Raw genomic sequence first — 26,242 nt, 5'->3', positions numbered from 1 at the left:
TCTAATAAGCCAAGTTTTAGTTAAAAAAACTTGACCATCCATCCTGCTAGGTTTGGAAGATTTTGCAGGATTGACGAAGCAACACATTAGAGCTACATGTACATGTACATCATTATAACTTCACATAAATGTACAATGTGGAACTTGTACATGCATTCTATGTACAAAGCGTGTGCCACTAAAACTGAGAATGGTGAAGGCATTAGTTGCAGCTCTAAAATTTTTACAGATTTTAATTTGAGGTACATGCAGAGTTTCAACCCTGACAGTCCTCTACATGTACTTTTAGTCCTCATATGTATCTTGACAAAAAAATTGAACTACCGATCCTAACTATCCCACTCCAGTGTGACAAAGTATCAGCCAATATTAGACCAGAACTTTGCACATGACACACATGAAGCCAGCTCATCCATGCCACCTTCACTCCGAGGGTACCCCATTTGAGGTGACTGGACATCCCCAGACTCTGCCCATGTCCCCAGACACTACAGTCCCTGGATCCCACAGCTGCTGTGCAGCTGCTGCATACATGTATGTACATGTACAGTACATGTACACGTGTATACACAAAGTGTGCAGTTTTCCCACTGACAATGTACTAGTACACATGTACTCTGTGGTTTTGCCCTCAAGTTCCGTTTGTCACTGGATAGGGTCAACTAACCGCAAAAGACAAGGTCTGGTATGCCAGTGCCATACCAAAGGCAGGAAGTACAGTAAAGTACTGTATGGTGAACCACGGATGAACATACTTCTTACAATACTGGTAGGTACAAGCACATTTTCCAAGGACACGCATATACATGTATACATGTACACTGTACATGTACATTTTTGTACGTCATTCCAACTGCTGGTATAGTGCAGCTATACAGTACAGTTTGTCATAGACTGTGAATTTTTATCGGTCGCCAATTGTTTGTGTGATCTACAAGCGCGCATGTACATATATGCTTACAGCTCAAGTGCATTGGCGATGTTGTCGGGCTACAAAAGCGGTGATCTTTCCCACAGTTGATGTACATGTATCTTTGGCTTCACCTCGAGAGCCATTTATTTGCCCCTTCAAAACACGATGGTCCCCTTACATTACATTACTGTACCTCCATACAGCTACCAGTGTTTAAAATGAATTTGTACCAATACAGTACAGCTCCCCACTTCTTAATGTACATGTACGTACAACTACTTCTGTACATGGACTTTATGTACGTGATACAGCACCAGAATAAATCTCCCATCATCTGACTGGCTACACAAATAAATTATTGTTCCTAATGTACCATGGCAAATCGGCCACACTTAGAAAAGAGTGCATTAGAACCATACAGTACATGTAGTCGTATTTGGTCAAATGACCAAGGCACATTACAAATACCAGGTTTCTCCTTCCCTACATGTACGTCTTCAAGATAGAGTATGTCCCGGTACATGTACATATGTAAGATGTCCGAAAAATAAAAAGGACACCATAAATACAAAAAAATGGATCTGGTATGCCACAGATTAGTAAAAAAACAAAAAACAAAAAAGGAGGTTCTGACATACAAGGGCAATGGTCGAGCTACATGTACCGGTGGTCAACTATTATCATAAACAGCTTTATAAGGCTAGGAAGTGAAAACAAATCAATCAAAAGATTGAGAATCTTCCTACAATCTTGCAAAGTTCTAATGAACAACATCATGACATCTTCTGGGAGGTGAAGCTCATTTTACTGACCAATCCTGCACCCCAGCAAGACGGCTGAGACAGCAACAAGTCTGGCTGATGTCATCCCACCCTTTACTACAGCAGGTACACACTGTAGGCTACATGTACACATTGGTCCTTGTCCCTCTCCTTTTGTGTCAGTGAAAGTGATGACGAGGCCCCTTCATTCTCTTTCTGATCCAGGGGGATGGAAGAATCAATAAAGTCAATCATAGTCTGTCATGACTGCAGTCTCTGATGCGCCCTGGCTTACATTCATGCAAGTCAGTTACTTGCCAAGGCAATCACTTGTAAATAAACAGATACTAAAACATTTTAGACCTCAGTGTATATGCATAAAGTACATTCTACTGGTACATGTACCAGTGCACATGTCTATACCTAGCATTTGTGCAGAATACGTGGGCAGACCAGCAGTGAATTACATGTACATGTACTACACTTTGTTATTTGGGGCTGTACAAGAAATGACTTTTTAAAACTGTCTTGGACCTGAGAAATGTGTGCCTTTAATAACAAGTCCAAAGCGTGGCTTTCAGGAATCCAGGCATATATCGGTACATGTACTTGTAAACATGCACCGGTACTGGTCAGTATTTTGCCCATGCAAGGTACAGTACATGTAATTAAGCATGACTGGGATCAACAACTATGATCAAACTTTCAATTTAATGCATCATTATGTTTACGACACAACTTTCTGAAGTCCACGAACAAGATTACAGGTAGATGGGATTCAGGTAATTACCATCCATGCACATGTATGTCCATATAGGACTGGAAGTCATGTTTAACTGACCTGACTTCAAGTTCTATACTGGTATGTACACATATGTACTCTACACAATGTACGGTGCATGAACATGATCATTTTTTGCACATTTTTGCACAAGTCCTCGAAAGTTTTAGGAAAGAACTAGTAAATCAAAAACAAACACATAACATACCATGATCACATCATCATTATTTATGCAATTTCTTCAACATTTGTTGAAATACCGTTATACATGTCATACTGTTTGTGTATACACAAACAGTATACTGTACATGTACATGTACAAGTAGTGCACATGTATGCAGACTTGCAGTGCTCACCTGCACATTCACTCGATCAGTACAATCGACCAGGAGTCCAGCAATGTTTTCATCACTTTGGTACATAAATGTACATGTACAAGTACCGTATGGAATTTTGAAGTTAAATTGAAAGCAGTCCTACTACATGTGTGTACAAATATTAATACACATACTGTACATGTATACGGATACACTGTAAAACTTTCTATATTTCCACACGTATACATAATTCATACAGTAAACGCACTGCATAGTACATACCTGTACAGTACATGTGTATATTTGTACATCAATCAGATTACAGAAATTTGTACGCAAGTGAGACTGCAAAAATAAACTGCAAGAAACAGAGAAGCAACTGTGCAGCAAGTGCTTGGAGGCGTTTAGACACTGTCTTAAATTCCCTTCTGCGAACATGTGCACTGCCACGAAAACTGAATGTTTAAGGTCGCACTTGAGGATCCATAACTTGATCTGAAAAGAATTTAATGGTACTTATATCCAGCAACAAAATACAAGATCAGTAATTGAAATTTCATTTCATTTTCGAGGAAAGCATAAAGTATGTATTTTCCTGCAGTATAGACCCTTCAATTCAAAAGCCAGAATGACGAATGTCTATAGCGACGTTCACACAAGCATGTCACATGCGCTTTACATATACATGTACATGTATGTACTGTAAATAAACAGAAGTTCTTCATGACCCCGAGAAAGTTTAGATATAAACCACTTTGAGGTAATCTTGCCGGATTGAAATGGTATATGAACACTCAGATCTTTTAATTTTAAAATCACCTCCCCAGCAGCCATTTCAACTTTTACAGTTTTAGCTAAAACTCTGCCTGAACATACTGTAGCCCTTGAGGCATCATTCCTCCTCTCCCCCCATCACCTTTGATCACACTTTGCTTTTGGATGGCCATCTGATAACCTTGGCCCAGATTAAACAGGGTTGGTCAGTGGAGATCAACAATAGAATGCATTTACAGGCCAAAAAACAACTTCGATCCACAATGACAGAGAGACAGAATACAAGTCTCAAAACTCACCACTTTTTAAGGGCAAGGCCTGATTGACACAGCTGAATTCATGTAATTTCTTCCGAATATATTAAAGCAAAACAACAATAAAGACAGCTTTGTTTTTACAAACAAATGTCTCCACGTCTAGAACCAGGGCTCACTGGTGCAGCATACCAATACCATGTAAAGAATGCACACGATGGAATGTGCAATTTTAGTTCCAGTACAAATGTAAATGTATGCATTTCTCTGAAATTCACTGTAAAAAGTACAGTGCTCAAATACAATGAAGGACCCAGAAATGACTTCATGTACACATCGCTGGGTCGCACGCAATGGGTTAAAGGAAACTGGGTTCCCTGATGGTGTGCACCCACAGCAAACAAGACCAGCCCCTACTTTGACAATGGGCCCACTCCATATCAAGTAGCAGCTCACTGGCAACAGTCAATAACTACAGTAAAAATCACACAGGACACTTTTCTTCCTTATTTCTTTGTTGCACGCCCCCAGTCATTCCTGAAATACATGGCTTCTAAATTTACAGAGAGAGTGCAAAGTACAGTACGAGCACATTCTTGTGTAGGCTTGCAGCTGATGTGCACTGTACCAACGTACTGGTAGATTCTCTCAATTTTGACAGCCAACTTTACATTGTATGCAGTGATATCCACCAAGCCATGGATAAAATTATATCTTTACCATCAATTTCAAAATCTTCCAGTCTCTTTCATCACGAAATTGCTTGTGACTCACAAAACTACATGTACACGGTTCAACCCACAATATTATTTCTAAAACACATAAGCACAATTGCACACCACGTATGAAATTTGAAAGGCAACTTTAATCAACAGTATCTTCACCTTTCAAAGCAGATCTGTGCACCATTTTCCGACATGCACTTGCTGTCTCTTAACAATTCCACGTAACCTTTACAAGCTAGGTCCCAATAGGAGAATTTGAAACAGCTAAAGTTGTATGGTACATGTATGTATCCGCGGGTATAAATGTGCACTTTGGGAGCCACATACATGTACTTGTGCTTTTTAAGCTGTGCAAAATACGGTATTATATTTCTTCTTGCCAATTGCTCAGGATTACAGCCAAAGCCTGTACGTGCCATTTGGCTCCGTCACAACTGACAGCTGGAACAAGTGACCAGTATGAACTGTAAAATAGGAGTTGTAGGAATTAACGAGAATGGTGAAAAAAACCTACTGATACTGTCACAACCCCCCCGCCCCTTCTGGAATTATTTGTGTACATGTACATGTACAGTACTGTGGAAAAGTGATTATAGTGTCAAAATGTTGGTGTATCATGTAAAGAATGTTGGACAAGATGAAGTACATGTAGCCAATGTCAGTGTCAGCAATTTAAAGTAAGGACCATTGCCAACTATGTACATATACACGTACAATGTACAGTACTGCAGTCCATTTTGTCCGGTAGTGAAGGGTTCATTCTGACAATGTACAGGTAGCCTACAGTACTCAACAAGTGGTTGCCACTCCATTTTGCCTATACATTTGAAACCCCAAAATAGATAACCTGTAAAAGAATGAAGTGTAATGGTGAATGAACATGTAACTATGCACTGTACCAGTATGACTCCCCTTTTTTGACAAGAGGATTGCCGAATTCAGAACTGTGGCAAAGCAACATGTGACACATCCATGTAAGTCATTTATGCTTAACCCCATGTCATTGTCAGTATCAAGCCCGAAGTAAAAATAAGGAAGTGCAAACAGGTACATGTACATACCCCATCATACACACATGTATGTATACAATAGTATACATTTGATGAGTTGTAAAACCTGAACATATCAGAGCACAATACTCCTCTAATGTCGGTAGCCCCTAGGCACTGTATCCCTGGCTCTATGTTTGAATTGGCTCCAAATATGGGAGGCAGACCTGTGTATCCATACATGTACATGTTGCTACTTCATGTAGTCATATGGTACAATACATAATCGTATGTACATATGTGTATGCATGTAACATAAAAGAACAAGAAACTACACGTACTTTGTGGGAAATTCCAACAAAGGCTAAAGGGAGTAACTGTATGATTACAGTGCTTAGATGAATAACTGTTGTTGATGAGCATTCCAGATGAAAGACAACTACATTGACTACATGCAACAATGTTAAAGCACCTTTTATGTACCAGTACATGTAAATGTACATGTGTGTAATTTGGGGGTTATAGGTTTCCTTATGGGTGCCAGGGCACATACATATACATGTATATGTGCTTCAATATGGTGACCAGTTCCAGCACATCCTGTAATGCACACCACTACTGCTCAAGTTGGTGTTGGACTGTCACCAAATGATGTCCTGTGGTATTTACTCATGTAGAGTACATGTATATGTAGAACCTTCTTTGTTCAAAACCTTCCAACAACACAATTAGCTTTTAAGATTCCAAGCTTTGCTGGACAGGGAAGTACAAGTGTACTCTCAAAGGTCTGCAGTGTCATGATCTCTTTTCTCAGTGTGGTGATCAAAACCTTGGAATATAACACATGGGACAAGATATCCACTTTCCTTGCTGAGTAATCCACCCAATGACAATTTGAATAAAACTAGTTTTGCAAGTCACTCTTGCCTGTTATTGGCATATGAACAAAGTACAGAAAGTACCACGCTCAAGACATGTATGGAAGAATACCAGGAAAGAAGGGTTGTCTTTTGGAAATGCAAGGCAATACACAATAGACGTCATGTAGACATGAAGCATTCCGCTCAAGCTGAACAAATACAGTTACATCAGTGCATGTACTAGAACACATATGTTTATGTACCGTAAAACAAGTAACATTTTAGTATCTGCCCTGAGGTGAAGCACACCCTCCCCTGTTAAAGAAAGATAGACAGGTTCAAAGTTTTCAAACCAGGTTCTTGCACGCATTCAGCATGCACACGAAAACCATACATTCCAGAATAGATTGGTTGCACGTACTGTCTGCGTGCCTCACGTCAAACGCACATAAATCTGCATGTCTACACGGTGAGTTCGTACCAAAGGACTGCCAATTTCATTTAAAAAGAAGACCCTCTTTTGTTCCCACTCAAAACGGATAACATGCTGTACAAAAAGTGTACATACACAAATTTATACACACATATCCTGAAAAATGTATCCTTGTGGAGACATTGTTTTGTTCTCTTACACTTGAGTGTATAAAAACGTTTTCAAAATGCTCTCATTTGAACCAGAGTTACATGTACTTTCCTGGATTGAATTACAAGTACTTTCCTGGATTGAAATTTTAATGGAATGTCTCTAATATAATTTTGGAGACCTTGTCATCTTTAGAATTCCCTTGTAGAGACTTTTTCCACCCACTCCCACCAGATTTCAAATCACATTGACTCAAATCTACCATACCTGTGTACACATGCATTATCACCTTGATTTCAACTCAAAATGTGGATACCAAAAGCCCTGAAAAGCTTTGAGCCTTTTTGTTTTGTTTTCATCATTTTCAAAAGTGTTCAAATTACACACTTACTTTAGTACATTTACAATGGGTATGGGGGGGCTGTGGGCAATTAATGCACAGTACACTGTATGTTTTTCAAGACTACTAAAAATAATAATACCTACTGCAAGTGATCACTTTTCCCTTTCTAATATGTAGGGTAAAAAATGTACATGTACATGTACAGGTAATAGCTTCTCTTGGTGAGAGCTGTTCCTATTGTACATCTGTCCAGACAGATGGGCAGTCCTCCAATTATTTTGTACAGGGAATTACTCATGAGTGATGAAAAAATGAGGCATGAGTCATGACTGTCACCCAAGTGACTCAAACCTACCCTGGAGCAGAGGGCTTGCCTCCTTGAACACTATGAGCTTGAAGGGGACAGCTGGCTAGTTCAAATCTCTGGGAGCAGCAATACTGAATGCAGTCCGAGCAACTGGGGTTGTGGGGGTGAGGGAGGGTGTGGCACATCCCAACCCCCCAAAAAAAGCAAATGCCTTTGCCATGCCACTACATGGATGGGGTAAACTCACCAACTACCAGATACACATACATGTACATGCGACTTCTGTGTGGATTTGAATTTGCAAAGCCTGCTCTCCAGAAAAACGATCAGAATTCGGGTGAAAAGAAGTTTTCAATATGGACCTGCTTAATTTCACGTGAAAAAAATTCTCTTTCTACTTTTATTTCTTTGTAAAAAAGTTACAAAAACACTGTGCCAAGATCTGCATCTGACTGCAATGGAAATCTTGAAATTACACAGACGTTTTTATCATGCTCCGTATCGTTAATAATGCCCTAAAAAAAGGCATAATTCAATCAAAGTTGTCATTTAGTGTCAATATTGATTGGATGTCCAACACCCATCATGACTGCACATTGATCACTTATAAGTTTTCTACATTGTACATAAACAGTACATCATTAAACTGGTTCTCTTTTGTGTTTAGTCTATACGGTAAAACTTTACACTCTACTGACTTTTTGAAAACACTCACAGGAAAAGACTTTAATTCAACTGCAAAAAGAAAAAAGCTGATGTGACGAAGGATCCTCAACAAGAAATTTACATCAGAGTACTATAATTTCATTTAAACGGATTCACAACAAAAATGTTGAAAACACTTGCATGCACAAATTTATCACTCCGTGTACTCCATGATATAACAAGGAACAGGCTTAGCCAGGCATCGTAGGAAATCCTGATTATAAACATGTTAAATTTTTGCCACTTATCACCATGTTAACTATAAAAATGTGGCGCGCGCAGAGGTTCCCAGTGGCAAGTTGATTAGACTGAACGCGAATGACCTCATACTTAATTTACACGGGAACTAGACCTAGGCTACACGTACATTACAAGCATTATGTGTGTAGTCACACTGCACGTAGCTAGACCGGCAGCTGCAGTCAACAAGTTGTGTGAAATTCAGATAGTCGACTAACTTCGACAACACTGGCCCTAATACTCACCCCTTGCGTCTGCCTCATACCTCAGCTAGAATTGTATCTCAAGGCACCACAGCAGACCCAAGCAGAAGCACATTCGTCGGAAAGACATGACGGTAACACTTTACCGGACCACGTATATGTAGTACTACTAGGCTCCTGCGGTACACCTGTTACTCGAGTACTCCTATTAGGTACAGCTTGTAGATACAGTCTGAGCCCCAGCTCGCTTGTTTGCATTAATATCGAGTCGGGCACTCGATTATCCCCCGAAAAGTGTTTAGTCATGTGACCTTGACTTTTGCAAAATGCTCGCGTTACAACCTTTTTTAAAAAGAAGAAATCGACCTTTTTTAAGAGTTCGTGCTTGTTCGTGTTCGTTCACCATAAAAACCTAGGTACGGTAAATGCCAGTTGGTTCGTCAGTGGAATCGTGGGGTGAGGAAATAAAAAACCTCATTCCAGAAGGTCACCTTTTGTCCAAAATTCTAAGGATTGTATTTGACACGTTGCACATTTTAGTTTCCCGCTCGTTGGTCGTGATTTATTGCCGTGTTTTCTCGGGGAACAAACCTATTATTAATTGCTGTTTAAAGGTTATGTTAGTGAGGTTGACTTTATTGGCGCATGGCATCAATCGTGCCGGGGAGGGATTGATGGGCGATAAAATAATTATGCGAAAGGGTCGCTTTGAAAGTAACGGTTTTTTTTCCGAAGAGTTTGGGCCATTTGCAAATCTTGTTTCATGTTTCAATTATATTTATCACGTATTGAATATGATCAAAAATTTCAAAAATACGTTTTACTTATACTTACCTTTTGTTTCATTTCTGTTTTGTGGAAAAGACTGTGGTCACCTTGTATAAACGTGCTGGAGATCTTTTCAGAACAGCGCTAGTCTTTGAGAATCATGCATTACAAAAGAATGGAGATCTGATGGCTGAGATCGCTCCTTTCCGCTCGATGGACCGAAAGCGCTGCAGTGTGGTCGATCAATCATGCAGTTCAGTCATATCGTGCCCATCATAATCTAAAAATTGCGTAACCGCTAACAATACAACTTAATAACAAAATGTGCCGCTTGAAAACAATATTTCAAAGACGCGTATTTCGGAAATTCTTAGTACCGTGGTATTGCTCGTAACACCTGTGAGTACATGTGGTGATGTATTTGTGACATTTGCGGGGTTTCGGAATAATAAGAAATGAAATCATTGGCAAATCTTTTCCATCTCACACTGACAGGATGCCGAACCATGATTTATATTTTTAATATTCTTTATTTACCAGTTCGTTTCTTTTTTGTCAAATGTACAATTATGGCAACAACTTGTATCTGTTATCGCATAAGCCAATTTCAAATCGGCTTTCCTTGGCTACGCGAAACAATTCTTAAACAGTGGGTTTAAAATTACAATCAAGGCACATTTCTGAAAAAAGGACTTATTGTCTCAAAGTATGGAAACAAAGGGTATATAAAGACAAAATAATTAAGTACAATTATAAAATATATATCACTGCTGACAAAAAAACAAAGATTATTTTAACATCCTTGGAAACAGTGAAGTGGCGGATCTCCGGGGATGGGGCTAATGAACTCCCTTATACATGTACTTCAAAGAGCCATTTCCTCTATTTTTAAAGATAATCGAGGGGCCACTGGGAGACTCTTTCATGGACCTTCCATCTCCTGAGAAGTGCGTAAATTTAGCTTCGGCATATCAGAGAAAATTCAGAACGATGACATATCCTCAAGTCCCCCCCCCAAAAAAAAGATTGAAGTCGGGATCCACCTTTTGGTATGTCCAAGTTAGTATCCAAGTATATGCGCGTTTGACGCGGAGCACGCTGTGTACGCATAAGCGACGTAATTAATTTACTCCGGCATGTATGGTCTTTGCGTACTACCCGGTACACGCAGAACGCGTGCAAGAACCCGCTTATAACCACCTGTCTTTCTTTCGCCGATTGATGGTGCACTTCAGCTCGGGGCGGGTACTCAGCTTCGTCTCCAAAACCAACGAACCGACCCATGAACAACAAATTGAGCTGTTCGTGAACATACGGGAACAAGCCGCCCGAACTCGGCCACCGGGTTGCACTACACCTAATACGCGCCCATAGAAAACGTTGCAAAATTTGACCGAAATAGCGCCGCCTGTTGGCTCTCGGGAAAAGGTTGGCCTCCGTTTTCTTACTGGAAATTCAAGATTATGCCCAGGGTATCACTATATTCCATCAAGTGGTAGCCACGAATGTTTTTACCTGCCCTTCCCCGAATATACCCCTAAAATAGTAGTAAAACCATGCGCTCAGCTCTGAATGTAGCCGCTCGCCTCTATCCAAAATAGGCCCGCAATTTGGGGCTTTTTGGTGAAAGAAATACCCCGAACTGGAAACTACCAGTCTCAAATTTGGGATTTATAGAAACATTATTATGATCCCTCCTGATTTTGGTATGTCCTATTTTAAAACCCCGTGGGATCACAAAATATTAATGAGCTCGCGCAGAAATACAACAATTTGGTGGAATGCACCAATTATGCTATTCGCTCTGAGATGTGCACGCTGCCCTCATAGGCATGCAGATCCTCGAGCTGGTAGCTTTACACAAATGACTGGTTCGGTGATTCGCGTGATGTTGCTTAGTAATTTTACGCGTGCTGCGTCAGTTCTTACACCATGCGATAGGCCAATGTTTCAAAAGGCCGTGTTGAAGTATTCTGACGCGATTGTACAAGTGTCCAGATCGAGGTTCTGCATGCCTATGGCGGCAGCGTGCAAAGAGCGAATAATTATATAAAAACTAAAGCGCTGACTCATGTACAAAGTGATGTCTGCCGGGCGCGTCCATGTTTGTGCACAAACCTGGAATTTTGGACGCTTTTGTACGGCCATTTGCATATCTGCGTCTGTCTTCTAAAACGAAACGTCAATAAAGCCGACACGCAAACAACCTGAACGCACAATCAGTAAATGAGCGTTTCCTTTTGCTCTTCGACAAAACAACACAAACGCGTGTGCGTATGCGCTGCACATGAATTTTGCCGTGACTTTTTAATCAAATTTTATCGGTTCACGATGTGCATGACAGCCGCCGCTCCATGGCCGTCAACTCACTTGACACTGACTTAAGGGAACGACTTTTTACTTTAGCTTAACTATAGTCACCGAAAGACAGTCCTCAAAGACATGCGTACGAAATCGGACGACCTTGCTCGAATCGAATGTTAGGGACACGTTCGTTTTTGTTCTAAACTAATCAGTAGGCCTATGCATGTAAATCGTGCTTTATAAAGAACCTAAAGTGCGCGCTACGTATTCTACGTACGCAGTACTCGTGTGCAGACGTTGACGCGCAGCCGCCATTGCCATTGTGGGCGGAAGTTAAGTGAGAGCTCGAACGAGTTGTTTCCACTTAGACTTCGGATTTCGTTGCTTCCAGTCAGAGCTTGAACATGCGATTTCAAACGCTACTTCAAAATGACTGGAACCAGTGAAACGCAAATCTACGCGGAATCCACTCGTTTTGAAAACGCTAGGCTATTCGAAGATGATGACATTGAGTTTCCTAAAGTCGACGCAGAACCGTTTCGCCCCCGGGCGGCATCTTCAAATCCTTTAATGAATATCCTACAGTATTAAAAATGCCAATCCTAACAAGCTGCGGACTTCGCCCATGTTCTGCGGCTGCTCATTCATAGTTTTACCTGCAATTGTAATGACCCGTCCATACTTCGGCTATAAATCATGAAAGTAATAGGTCACACAGCGAATTTCCAGAACCTTGGCGCAGTCCGCCTATGGGGATTTTACATGAGGCCCTCTTTTTGCGTTCTATATTTTTTGGAAGAATGATTCTTAACTGAAACCACCTCATGAAACACTCATGTTGAAATTTGACCTTTGTCTTCCTCAAGTTATTATGAAAGGTTACCTTAATATGCGGGTAAAAACGAATTTCATTAACTACTATTCACTTTCGACAATATCGTTCCTAGGTCTCCTTATTTATACACGTTTGTTTTCACTCCGTGTTCTTACATCAAAACGAGACCGTGCAATGCTATTATTATAATTATTTAACAAATTGCACTCGATGGGTTCTAGATTCAGTCGAATTAACCTGACGCAGTCAGCAAAGGCTTAATTGAACATTAGAATCTTTCGTGCAAGCCGATTATCGTTTTAACTTTATTTCCTTATAATTCAAAGCAGTAATTTAAATATTTTGATATGTTTTTATTTTTGATTTTATCGATAGACTAACATAAAGTATAATTCCGCCACTGTAAATCTGCGTACGAGACTATCGAATTTCACTGTTCTTCATATTTTACATTTTTGGAAGTGATTGGTCAAAGTTTGGCAGGTTGTTTCTCTTCTAGGTCTGGTAATCTTTCAGTTTCTATGAATTAATATGGTAGTAAATGCTTTACAAAGGTCTTTTACGAACAATGGGAAAATCTCAAAATACAAAGTGTGACCGACTCAAACTCTTGCCTTCTTTCGCTGATAATTGTCTAACCCGTCAAAATATGGTCATGAAATTTGTACCAGTGGATAGAAAACGACATTCTCTGTCAGATGACACCACGATTGTCTCATTTGGACAATTTTTGGAATTTTTAAGCTGAGATATATAGATCTTATCTGTCGCAGAATACACTTAGCCAAACGTAGGCCTACCTGAATGAAAAAATATTAGAAATTATAAAAGTTTTTCTTATCCAAGGGTGCCGGAAGCGCGCCACCAGGGGTCAACTTAATGCTCCATTGTGTGCCCCTATCATGCTGATACCGCACTGCTATGGAATTCCATATATGCCGTCGTGCGTCGCCCGTCGTGCGTCGTCCGTCGTGCGTCGTGCGTCGCCCGTCGTGCGTCGCCCGTCGTGCGTCGCCCGTCGTGCGCCGTCCGTCGTGCGTCGCCCGTCGTGCGTCGCCCGTCGTGCGTCGCCCGTGTTTTTTTTTGTCACGATTGTGCAGTGGTATTTTAACTTTGACCCTTGATCGTTTCACATGTACATGTTCTTGTTCGATCGATCCACCATGCCCGACTCTCATTTTAGCAAAAGAACTAGAAGATATACATGTAGGCCTATTCGTTTTTGCAGTTGCGCCAAACTCCAATGAAAGAAGAAATAATATCCTGACATCAGCTAAGTAACGTGTATATGATATAACACCATTTTGGTTACATAAATAAATCAACAAAATAGACTTTTGTTGCGGTGGATTGTTTTTCTCGATAACTCAATTACTCTAGACGTAACTTTACTCGTTAACAGCCAGACTTTAGGTCTATAGCCTATGTGATATTTCTGTCTGTCCCTGCACGATATCCCACAGAACGGAATGTAAATATAGATTATTTACAATGTTTGATTCCCAATAGTTTTCATAAGAGACGAACTGATTCAACATTATTTTGAGGGCGGGTATGCCTATGATGAAATCTGCTGTATACTCCAAATTAGACATGACTTTAGTTGCAGGTTGGCTCACAGAAGTCTTTTAAACAGTACCGTCACTTGTTAGCCCCATAAATAATGCTGATGTGCTGGACAACCTGTTCTCATTGGTCTATCCAAAATGGCATACACACCCACAGAAACCAACACGTCATATTTTCTGAAACTTAAACCAAGTGGTAATTGCCCCTTAACAATACATTTAATAAACAGTTTATTATCCACAGCACGTCTAGTATTTCTGGATTTCAAGTGAAATTGAGAGGACAAGATAGAATATCTGTATCGGTTGGCAGATTTCTTCCTGGAATTTGATGAAAACAAGTCGGCACATTTTTACAGTACGCAAATTAAAATAACACTGTGAATAAGTTGGCCGGAACACTTTTTGCTGAAAATGTTTTTCCCCAAACAACACTTGGTTGAATTCTCAGAGAGGCGATATTTTCTTGTCAAGGGGCAGGGGTAGTCTTGCATTATTGGAATTAATTATGTGACTAGTATATGCTTTGCAGGTGGGATTTGTACTTGCCTTATTCGGAAAAGATCTTTAGAAGTGAATGGAATCATCACATTGTCATTTGTTAAACAACGGCTTTTGCAGGTCCTATAGAACACATTTGATGGGCGACGCACGACGGACGACGCACGACGGGCGACGCACGACGGGCGACGCTCGACGGGCGACGCACGACGGGCGACGCACGACGGAAAATGGCATGTTTGGAACTGGTAAATGGCAGAATTGGGACACAACAAAAAGCAAAATGCGACGGACGACGGGTGACGGGCGACGGCAGATATGGAATTCCATACACTGCGGTGGTGCCTACGACGTGTTGATGTATCTAACTTTATTGAACAGTGGGTCTAAACATGCATTTAGAAGACAAAACATTATCAAGTTTTGTTCTTTTCAAGACTCTTTATTACTCTTTATCCACAGTGCTGAAAAGGCTCATTCAATGCAAGTGTCTAGTGATTTTGTGTAAATTCAGTTTGTTTTCCATTTAAAAATCAATTTCAAACAGTAATTCAATGATTCTCGGCTGTGTTTAATCGGCGCACAGCTCAGTCACAGCGCCCCCCCTCAAATAAAACGTCAGAAAAGACAACATGCTAAATCAGTCTTGATTACGAATTGCCATATACCGGCGCTGAATGTCGTGACCAGGAAGGTATAGAACTGTACGATGGGTTGAAACCGACATGGACGGCACTGGTAGCCTTTCGGCATTTGCCCATATTCAGTTGTTCCACAAGTTTCATTCAGCAGTCTGTATTGGAAATAATGTACTTTGACCCTCAGAATTATGAGCGTTATCGGATTTTTATCGTCGTCCACTTGATAGTCTTCCATACTAGTGCAAATGCAACCATTGAATGATACGACTGTGTGTTGGTACTCGCTTTATGTATTGAACGTGCATGATCTTTTGTAAATGGGTTATTTGTTCAAAAGTCGTACTTTACAGACTGAAAAAGAAAAATAACCTTGTGTCAAAAAGACCATAATATTTTCCCCCCAAAATTCCATTGTATCTTCAACAGGCAACTATAATGCAAAACCGATGACTGTTCTTTTTAATCTTTGCTGGATAGGATTAAGTCTCATACTGATGTCACTGAGTGACTGTCAACTACGCTGTCTGTAATGCGTCAACATAATGCCCACGTTTTCTGTTAAAGTGTACATTTTATAGGAATGGATCAAATGGTGGGACTAAAAATAGTTGGGGTCCGAGCAGGTGACCGAAGGAACCCTCTTTTGAAATAATTATTGTCCTGCTGGGTTTTAGAAAAAGGCCTGTGGAAACGTCTGAGCAGATACAGAGAGAAATGAATGTCTGAACGTCAACATATCTTGAAGTTATACGTCCCAGTTTTAACCATTGCTTGCCAAACACTGTTGTTCATTCACCAAAACGCAAATTTGTCAAAAAATAAATCAGTTCTGATGTGTTATCCAACATGTCTAAGTCAATTTGATATTTGGGCCTGATGTGCCTATCATACAGCTTTTCGTAGTACTCCATTGAACCCCCCACACGTGCTTGGACGACCGTGAGAAAAACTTATTTCGACTGACGGAATAAGTGTAGGTCGACGGAACTCCGTGCTCGTATATAGGGTCCCTCCGAGTCTGAAGAACCCTCCAGACTGGTTGGCATACATCAGGGTTTTCCACGGCGTCCACGTTTCGGTGACCACTTCCCTGCCTCCCAAGATGGTAGCTTTGGGCGGTGCTAGATGCCTATCTCATGCCAAGATGTCGAGCAGATCACCTAGATTGTCTGCTTCACGGAGGACAAGTTCCGGGTCTAGGTTCGGTTACCAAGTTGTACGACTCCTCAAATCCGCCTTTTACGGAGACGAAATAGTTCGATATGTTCCTTGAGATGGCGCGCACATACTAGTTCAACCAAACTCTCCAGTATGACATTGTATCAGGACGGGAACACCGGTGGCGAATATAAAACGAAAAAAAAATGCACAGCGTATATATTGGGGAAAAATGTCGAGGCGGAGGGGCGCATTCCGCCCTCGGCTATGTTATTAGGGTTAAGGAAGGGGTTTGATGCCGTTCTCGGCACACTCGACAAACGCGATATAATTGATTGTTAGCGGCAGCCATCGTAAGAGGTGAACTGTGTTGGCGATTTTCAGTACTATCGTTACGCAGGCAACCTGTTGTACACTGTCCTTTTATCCCGAGCTTGTTAGAGAATAGCGCGTATATACTGCAGACACGTGTATCTAGAGTGTTCCCGGATATCTCCTGGGCCTGTCGTTGTGCATTATTATAATGAGTAGCATTTGATCGTTCCCTGCTCCACATCTTTGGTAAACATTGCAGTGCACTCATTCTGTTATCAGCCCGTGGCAAGGATGAGGGGTATTCTGCACATCGTCTTTCCCCATAAATCTAGTGCATCAGGGAGTAACATTTATGGTGTCTGCTATAGTGTTATCACATCAGCATAACTATGCTCACTCTGGAAGATCTTTAAGTGTTTGAAGCATGAACCCTGGAGGCTCAGGCTTTAATCCCGTGATCTTTAATGCCTTCAGGTTATATTTTGCCAGTATCGCATTCAAGTGATTAATAAATTAATAAATCCCAAGATTACTAAATTTCAAACTGAACAACCTCTGTCGTTTTTTATGCTCACGGTGTTTTTTTTTCACCCCTCCTCCCCCAACATTGCGCCCCACACCCGCAAAACAAAAAAATATCATACACGCAGTCAAAATTTCAGAAGACTTCTTGCATGGCGTTTGACATATTGCCATAGTTTCAAACAAAGCTGAACTGTAGGAAGACATCTTTGTATGTAATATCGGAATAAGTGACAAGCCTGAGGGACTCGCATCTTCACCAAACGCATATATCTAATATCCGAAAACTGTTTCTAAGTTGTAGATGCATTGTACAGGTTATCTAGATTCGTTGCGGCTGATTGTGCGATATAAAATTTGACATGTGTAATTATATGCAAGTAGAGTCATATTGATTTATGCATATTTGAAAAAGTCGCACAAGGAAGTTTGAGTATCACGAACATTTCTTAAAATACTTTTCTTATAATAGACAAAATATCTTTAATGAATTCAATATAAAAATTGGAATATGTCAAAGGAGAATGCAAAAGTGCTAAAATTGAGATCTAAGTTGTTTTAACTTAATGTTGACGGAAAAGTAACTTTTTACAACGGCTACTCGTGGTAGAACACATTGGACATGACGTTCACAACACTGATTTGAGTGAGAAAAGATTAAAAGGAAGACAAGCGAGGAGATGTCCTTAAAATCTATGGATGTACAGCTTGACAAAGGCTCTGTCTGCTGGTGCCAACAGCTTCATTTTGGTAGCAGGAGTTTTTAGGAATTAATCATTTCGATTTGAGCAATCCAGTGTTTCATGGTGACGAAGGCTTGATGCGCCTTGAGTGGAGCTTTTCATAATACTCCATGGACGCTTTCACACAAGCCTGAACATCAACGGGAAGATTCTCGATTACTGGAGGGGGTTCTGGAGACCGGAACATCGTGCTTTGAAGAGCGTCGTCGTAAAAGCCTCCAATTTTGTTGGCATTGACCATGGCCTTGGATGCAATCCATGTGTCCGCGATGGCTCCTCCAGCTTGCCAAGAGAGCAGACCTGGACTGTATGGAATGTCCATCTTGTGACAGTAAGCCGACAAGATGTTAGGTGGATCACTGAGGAGGTCATCAATGTCAAGAATAACTGGCTCCTTGTCCAGGTGCCTCTCTACGTACTCCAACAAGTCATATTGCTCCTTGAATCCACAACCTGCAGGAAACACGCATTCCGGCAGTTCTTGCAAGTTGCCCATGTGTTTTGCGCAGGGTTCACCAAACGTTTTCAGCAGCGACATTCGCCAAGACAGGAAAACCTTGGCCGGGTGTCGGATCAGAAAGCTGTGCCGGAAACCTTTAGGTAGCATGTGGTATTTAGCATCGAGGTAAAAAGCCATGTCTTTGCAGAAGAGTATCTTTTTGCATGGGTGATAAGCCTCGAGAAGTTCGTCTCGTATCCAGCCATATGTACAGTCTTTCTCATCGAAACCACGGACGTCCCCATCGGCAGAAGTGTGGTCAAGTATTTCCGCCAAGCGTTTCTCTACCGGGGAACTTAAATCCAACTGTGGACTTTTCCTCTCCGGACCCGAATGGAAGGCGCACTGGTAAGGCTCGTTTACAACTTGTAGGCCTTCGACAAAGCTGATACACTTCAAAAAGGCTGTGGACACCGTGCGAGGCACGCACCATAAAAACACACGGTTCAGGTTGTCGGACATCTATCAAAGTATCATAATAAATATTAAACTTTACCTTAATTGTTGAAGGCACTCAGTGTTGAAGTACTGTGTACCGTACATGTACAATAACGTTGCACTGTAAGCAATGAAGGCAAAGGCCAATACAGGCGCTACTTACCTTGTCATATGGGTAAAATCTTTCGGTGTTCTGTTCCAGAGTTCGGTATGAATTTGTTTGAGGGTTTCAGAGTGGCAAGACTATACCCTATAGGTGTCACACTTTGACTAGTTTAAAGAGAAACGGATGGTACTCGTTGCAGTGTTTGGGACAACTCAGGACAATTTTGGGAATTCCCCTTCAATTTTAACCTTTGTTCCCGTGGTACTATAGGTACTGTTCGCTTTGATTTACTACGGGAGCTCAAAAGTGCCAGCCATAATATATTTTTACTGCGAATTAAGGTAACGCAACACTTTTGCGAAAGTAAAGGCCGATTCACACAACAGGTGAATGTCAAAGCGAATGTTTTCCCAAGATAAAAGTGAAAAAAATGCAGACGCAGAGAGAAAATGTCGTTGAAATAAAGTTTCCCTTAAATACCTTTTCAATGGGCGCTTAAGCTTGTTGTCTACATTGGCCGTTTATGCGCATGCACACATAATTTATAATCTATTAGTGAAATGGGACCAGTTTCATAGAGCTGCTTAAGCACAAAATTTGCTTAAGCGGGGAGAACTTTGTTTAGTAAACAAAGGTTACTAGTTCAAACTTTTCATATTGGGTGCGTTACGTACACGATGTGTTCATGCGTCCCACTATCACAGACACAAAAAATGGCACCATTAACATAAGACACGGGTGCGATGCATTTGGTCGTACGTATGACCGCCCCGGGAGCGATTTTGACAGATAACGCAACGCGTGGCGCAAGTGTTGACGCACAAATGGAAAGGCGCCGGAAGGTGGCCTGAATAGAGCACCATAATTTTTTTTGTCGTCCACGCGCTGCATTCCATCCTAGGACCCAACGCTGGTTCACCTGTACTTCCGTTCAGTACTGCACGGGGAGTGGTGCACTCCACTTGTGATATTTACACTCAGCTCCAGTTCTCCTTTTAGTACCTTGATGCTGGTATTGATGTTGCCACCAACTCTTTTAGGCACATTGAAAACCAAGCAAAAGACTGTCAATTTTGTCTTGTAAAAAAGCAGTGCACTCTTCCAGGGCCCCTTTCCCCGGCAGAGTGACTTATTAAACCGGAAACTCTAGTCAGACAGTTGCTAATTTTTTTTTCTTCATTTTGTTGCTGCTGTTGCTGCTTATCAATTTCATTACACTGTAAGTTTAGCCTGCTTCAAATTCAAGTCATGTGCTTTGGCTTCATAATATGTAATGTTTACTTCTCTATTAAAGTTCTTGCAGACAAAATCTGTGTCTTCAAATTACATGATGGAAGCAAGTCGAGCCAGCTTGAAGGTTTAGGCCTACCTCACCATACCAAAAACAACCAGAGGCCTACATGTATCATATCTTGAATTCTTTGAACTGTTTCAGGAACCCTACCTGTCTGTGTGCAGTTGGCAGTACATCCACTGCCAGAATCTCTGACCTATGGTATCCTGGCTCAAAATGCTCTGCCCCCCTGCCCCGGGGGTCACCAATGTTCTCATGCAGAGAGCTCATTTCAATCAAGAACCCTTATCTGTGATCAACGAGCAACTTAGAGCAAGTCCGAGCATGATTGATAGTAAGTTTCCTCTTACCAGTTCTTCACAACCATTGATATCCAAGTCATTTTTCCCCACTGTACTAACAAATAGCACCTTTGAGAACTAATAATGCTGCCATGCTTAGTAGCCCAGTTCCAAAAAGCTGACAAGTCCACCTGTCTTGCTCTCAAATCACCTCAGTCAAACAGTTCATGCTATAGCCTTTAACATTTTATTGAATGCATTCCACATTCACATTTGCTATTTAAAATGTCGTTGGATGGCTGATAGCTGGCATTCCAAGGTGAGCTATTTTGCTCACAAATAAATCGCACATGACATATCTTAAATTACTGTACTTTTATGAGGATGGCGGCTCTTCAGTATCATGCTGTCTATGCAAGATCTCAAAGTTATTACCCTTAGCGAATGTGCCCTGAATTGTTCTGTTTGTTTTCAGGGATGCAACTTTTCCTTGGATCAGCTGATTTCCTCATTTTTCGCTTCCCACTCATACCATTGAAAATTGAAAAAAGAGTACAAAATTTCGTTAAGATTGGGATTTTCACATTTTTTGTCAAAGTTCAAGTTACATGCGTGTTAATTTGTACTTGATTTTTAACCTGACCATTTCTTATCACTCAGTAAGTGTCATTGCCTCCACTCTTAGATTAATCCCTGCTGCACGGTTCTGGTTTCTACTCTTCCAGGTCATCCGTTCCTTCAGCCTTCTGTCACAGGCAACAGGAATTTTCATGTCCCAGTGCCTTTCTTGAAGGTAAAAAAAACAGTTCCCATGGCAGTTGAGTTGAAATCATTTTTACAATTTGAACAGCTTTTATTGAAGGAGTGGCATTTGTTATTGGTGCATGCCCTTCCAGAACTTTTTTCCCATTTGACTAATCTCGTCTACCCGAGTTGTTTTCCTTCTTGTTTCAATTTTAACATAACAAATCTGGGGATGGGCAAAATCTGTTTTTCCTTTATAATTTGATCTTTGAGTCTACTTACTTCAATAAAAAAAAAACATGCTCTTTCGCACATCTGAAATTTGCCATCATGAGCCTTGTCTTCATAATACTCTATGCTTAAAAGAATTTTGAGTTCTTTTTTCAAAGCTGGCAGCTACATGTAAAGTCAGTTTGAAAACTTTGCTGGGTTTGGTGATGCATTGAGAAATGACACGTCCATGCATTGCACGCTTGAACAAGGAAAGCATCTTTTTTAACCATTTTTAGATGGGGACATGGGAACCCAATGCACTCAGCTGTGAAGGGAAACTCTGATTTTTTAAAAAGAAAATTGAAGTCTGACAGACTGATTTCTGAATAGAAAGTCAACAGATTTTCAATTGCTGACTGTATAAACATTGCATTGCCGGGGTTTTGGGTGACTCGGTTGCTGTCGTACCACTTTTTGTTTTGTTGTCTGAGTGAAACTAGAATAAATCATTATTTGTACACTTACATGGGCCATGGAGCCACACTTGCAGTTCAACATGGGAACATTGTATTGGGGTTTTGGAGGTGACTAGGTGCAATGGAGTTTATTCCATTTCTTTTATTGCAAGAGCACAGCGAGAATAAATCCTCTTTTTATGCATGAGCCCATTCCAGGTTCTTCGCCTGTTTGCCATCTTCTGATTTTGTTTTTATAAAATCTGGCATATAGTCTTGTCAGAGTTGGAAGTGCTGAGGAAGTATCTTTCTGTCTTGTTTTCCAAATCTAAGGAAGGCTTGATTGACCGGTTGTAGAGTATGAGCTGATGCTACACGTAGAACATATATTTAAGTACATAACCACACGATCAAAGTCCCTGAGCTTGCCTTGCTAGCAATCATGCAGCTCAAGAGAGATAAGCCTCCTAGTGTGATAGTGGTTATGTGCTACCTGTGTATCTCGGGCAGTCCCATGTTTCCCACCAAAATGATACCTTGTGGAATTTGAAAGGTGTTGTAAGGTCAGGTTTAACCACTCTCAGCAATCTATTCATGCCAGTTTTAATAGTTAGGGGATCTTAGTCCTTTCATACAAGAGGTGGTACATTTAATTGTTTTTTCTTGTTCTTCTTTTCATTTTTTCACCTTTATAATCAGAGCACAGATAGTTGAAATTCATTACACAGTAAACTTATGTTCCTCAAAGTCTGTTCAGTTGAAACTCCAAAGGCATCATTGCCACCAGAAAAATAGGCTTTTATGTACAGAAAGTCCTCCATAACTCGAAGTGCCTACTGTGCAACATCTGCTTATTTTTAAGTTTCTGTGATGCCAATCCAAAAGAAACATCTGCAGTTGTTATACTGCCAAGTGATTCTCTTCACACTGTGTTATCACAACAAAACTTGGGTTTCAAGCAAGCTTGATTATTGCCACCATGGGCCCAGTTTCCAGTGTTGGAGTACTTGCACTAATCACAAGAATACTCATCAGCCTACTGTATACTCAATTTCAGTACTCAAAAATTAATTGTACTGGACCCACATACTTGATTCTTGTACTTGGATTTTGGGCATACTCGAAACTTAGGTACTTGGTACTTGATCCTTGTACTAAAAAACATTCAAGTACTTCACATTTTATTGAAGCATTTTCGGGCAGTGGGTGAGCAAAGATTGCATTACTCAACCTTGAATGCAAGGCAAGGTGACACAGCAGTTTTACTCTGTAGTCTGTATACTCTCTAAATCAAAAGAGGGAAAACTTAGTCTTTTCAAGTGAAAATCCACTCCCACAGTTGGAAACTAGGGACTAGACGTTTTACAGTGAAATTTCTTCCATCGAAAAGATCGAGTTTTCACTCAAGCTCCTACTGAAGTGATCATTTTGTAAAGAGTATTTTAATCTAAATTGAGAGTGATTTTCACTCTAAATCGTCTTGTGCCTAATTTCACTCTTTCGGATTTAGAGAGTAATATGTACATAATGCTTTACCATACCATGGGTAAGGATCACTTTTCTACTTGTCAGGTTCTGCCTTCACAGCGTTTACCGTAGTAAATTGTAGTGCTGATATGAGCCGAGCTAAGCTTGTGCTCCATGAGTGTCGTGTCATTTCCACGGTCCGTGTGCGCAAATAAAAGTTGAAAGTGTTAACTACTCTGTAAAGATGATTATGTCATGGTGTGTTTGTCCAAGTAATATACACGTATATCTACTTGTAGATGTATTTAATTTGTTTGTTTACCTTCTTGGTGTATTTACCTTCTTGGTATTGTACTGGGAGTCAGACTTGGACTTCAGTATTTGGATTCAGCCCATTTGCTGGTCTTGAATGTACTCACACATTGTACTCCGTGTTTTGTTCTCGGATTCCTCTCCAGTGCACTTGTACTCGGCCTACAACTTGGGCTCGGATTACTCTGTACATATACTTGGATTTGAGGACTTGACTCCAGAACTGTCACACAAAGTTTGCTGTTTAACTTGTGTGTTATTTATAGAACAAAATCTTTTTTTTCATGAACACGATAACATTTCAGTAACTGGTGATTTTTATGAGTGGTGCACCATGAATAGAAGATAAATAACCACAGAAATGTTTCCAATAGCCATCCTGGAGTGAGTTGTAATGTATACTCTGTAGGTGTGTATATGGGTAGGCCCCCTATAACTATGATGACTCCATAAAACAAGGAATTTTTGTTCGCTTGAAATCCACGTACCTCATATCGTAGTTTTGGGATTTTTTGTGTTTTCCCATTCCCCTGCAGTTTTGAGTTACTCGGGTATTTATGCCCGTTATTTGACCTGGATATGTGCTCAACACTAAATTTTTAATTTAACCATTGTCACTGACTTGACAAGTGAATTTGTCTTTTGTTAAATAGGGTTAGACTTGGCAAATGACACTCATAGTGGTGTTCAACTGCATGCATCATGCCATGTGACTTGCTTCAGTACTTCCTGTTGCATTTCTTCAGCTGTTGAAATTTATTTTCAATTAATGTCATATGTTGGCAGTGCCCTCGCCATACATCCTGGATTCTCAACTGATGTTTTAAACACACAAACCATGCCATGCACACAAACCATTGTGCATGTGGTGTGCCACACGAAAAGAGGGATACGTGCTGCCTGTCCACTATTCCTGCATAGTGGCCACACAGCATAGGCCCATGCACTGACGCGACATAACACTTTGTCTTACATGTGCACATATCTTTGGAGCCAGTCAGGGCCCACGGTCCACTTGTAGAGTGATATCATCAGTGCAGAGATCTCCTCAGGTAATACGTCAATCCATGACAACATTTCTGTCTGCATATTGACCAGGGAGCATGAGACCTGCCTGCTTTGTAGCTTGCTCAAATCAAACAAATAAAAGCCTGTTACACCATGTGTATCGTGGACTTTAGAAAAGAGTATGATACCTTACAGAAAAGGGATTTGTTACTTTTGTACTTGATTTAACCTTCTTAAGATGGGGAGGATGAATTCTTCGCTAATCCACCTCAAGAATAATCCTGTTTAGAAGATGCATCTTTCGCATGATTGGTAAACAGTTTACACTGTACTTGAAGCAATTTTGGACAATGCACCCTGCATTTTTGGGGGTTGTTTTACTTGTGTTTACAGTGCAGAGACATTCTTTGTTTATGTTACGGTATCGCTACAGCGCTGCTCTTGTGCCGATTGAGCTACTGTTATCAAGTGAGCTCCACTAGTTGCCATTGTTGTAGTCATGATCTGATGACTGAAGCACCCGAGCACAGAATAAAGACACAGTCATAGTTCTATTACCCTCTGTGTCTGGAAGCGGTCCTTTTACGCTGCAAACAAGAATACATAATATCGTGTCAGAAGCGTAGATTCTTTCTTGTAGTGATTTTGAGCTCTCCCATGGTGACTTTTCATCGAACTCGCCATACCTGCAGGGCTGTTGTCCAGCACTGTTGCCTGTATGTGTACACGATATGTACGTGATGAACTGTGTGGACAATATACTGTACATGAACTGCATGGAGCCAGACTTACATGATATGCAAAGCATGTGGAATTGAATGACTCTAAACACGTGTTCATGTACAGTATATTGTGTGGACAATATACTGTACATGAACCGCATGGAGCCAGACTTACATGATATGCAAAGCATGTGGAATCGAATGACTCTAAACACGTGTTTGCGTTCAGGCCACCGTGACTGCACTGGGACCGTAATAATATCCCCCCTTTTACCGATTTATTGTAAAAGGTTTTATTCTCAGGGAAGGGGTTTTTGATCAGAACCTGTGCAGTTGTTGAGTGATCGAGTGGTCAAGGAGACACTGTTTCCGTAATTCTTGGTGGAGGAATGCCAAGGCAGAATCATCATCATAAATCTTTTTAATAGATCAGCCATGTAGGGCCCCTTGGACTCTAAAAGTACATGGTCACTTGGTAACAGCCAACCAAGAACTAAACAGAGGAGAATTTTTCTGCAACAAATTTTAAAAAAAATTTGTCGAAGCTCAACCTAACGCTACCGACTGCTACGTAGTTTTGACACCATGAATCG

The 26,242-nt window shown here is 40.8% G+C and overlaps 3 protein-coding genes across 14 annotated transcripts in view; 1 reads left to right on the top strand and 2 right to left on the bottom strand.

Annotated features, from left to right (window-relative positions):
* LOC110990663 (uncharacterized) overlaps window positions 1-8,965 on the bottom strand; it is a 79,461-nt gene extending 70,496 nt beyond the window's left edge. The window contains exon 1 of one of the 2 annotated variants that reach the window (XM_022255747.2): window positions 8,798-8,965. The gene's annotated coding sequence lies outside the window, so the exon portion shown is untranslated. Of the gene's footprint in view, window positions 1-3,845; window positions 3,866-8,797 lie in introns of those variants that run through there. The other variant, XM_087134879.1, reaches the window with a different exon arrangement.
* An 8,288-nt stretch (window positions 8,966-17,253) lies between these two features.
* Window positions 17,254-19,415, bottom strand: LOC110989136 (uncharacterized). Its single transcript, XM_022253286.2, has 2 exons — window positions 19,211-19,415; window positions 17,254-19,071 (listed from the first exon to the last, which is right to left on the bottom strand). The coding sequence occupies exon 2, from the start codon at window positions 19,069-19,071 to the stop codon at window positions 18,169-18,171; it is 903 nt and encodes a 300-aa protein (XP_022108978.2). The 5' UTR covers window positions 19,211-19,415; the 3' UTR covers window positions 17,254-18,168.
* A 629-nt stretch (window positions 19,416-20,044) lies between these two features.
* The window catches only part of LOC110990919 (uncharacterized), a 64,710-nt gene continuing 58,512 nt past the window's right edge, over window positions 20,045-26,242 (top strand). For 10 of the 11 annotated variants that reach the window (XR_015424904.1, XR_015424902.1, XR_015424900.1 and 7 more), the window contains exons 1-3: window positions 20,045-20,372; window positions 20,589-20,781; window positions 21,454-21,521. Coding sequence is in view for 5 of the 11 variants with exons in the window: in XM_087134995.1 (XP_086991121.1) it covers window positions 20,646-20,781; window positions 21,454-21,521 (204 nt within the window). In the remaining 6 variants the exon portion in view is untranslated. Of the gene's footprint in view, window positions 20,373-20,588; window positions 20,782-21,413; window positions 21,522-26,242 lie in introns of all 11 variants that reach the window. The other variant, XR_015424901.1, reaches the window with a different exon arrangement.

Source organism: Acanthaster planci, linkage group LG03, assembly GCF_054643075.1.
Source record: "Acanthaster planci isolate LZ-2023a linkage group LG03, COTS_SCS, whole genome shotgun sequence".
NCBI classification, from domain to species: domain Eukaryota; kingdom Metazoa; phylum Echinodermata; class Asteroidea; order Valvatida; family Acanthasteridae; genus Acanthaster; species Acanthaster planci.
This window is presented reverse-complemented; position numbering and strand designations above follow the sequence as displayed.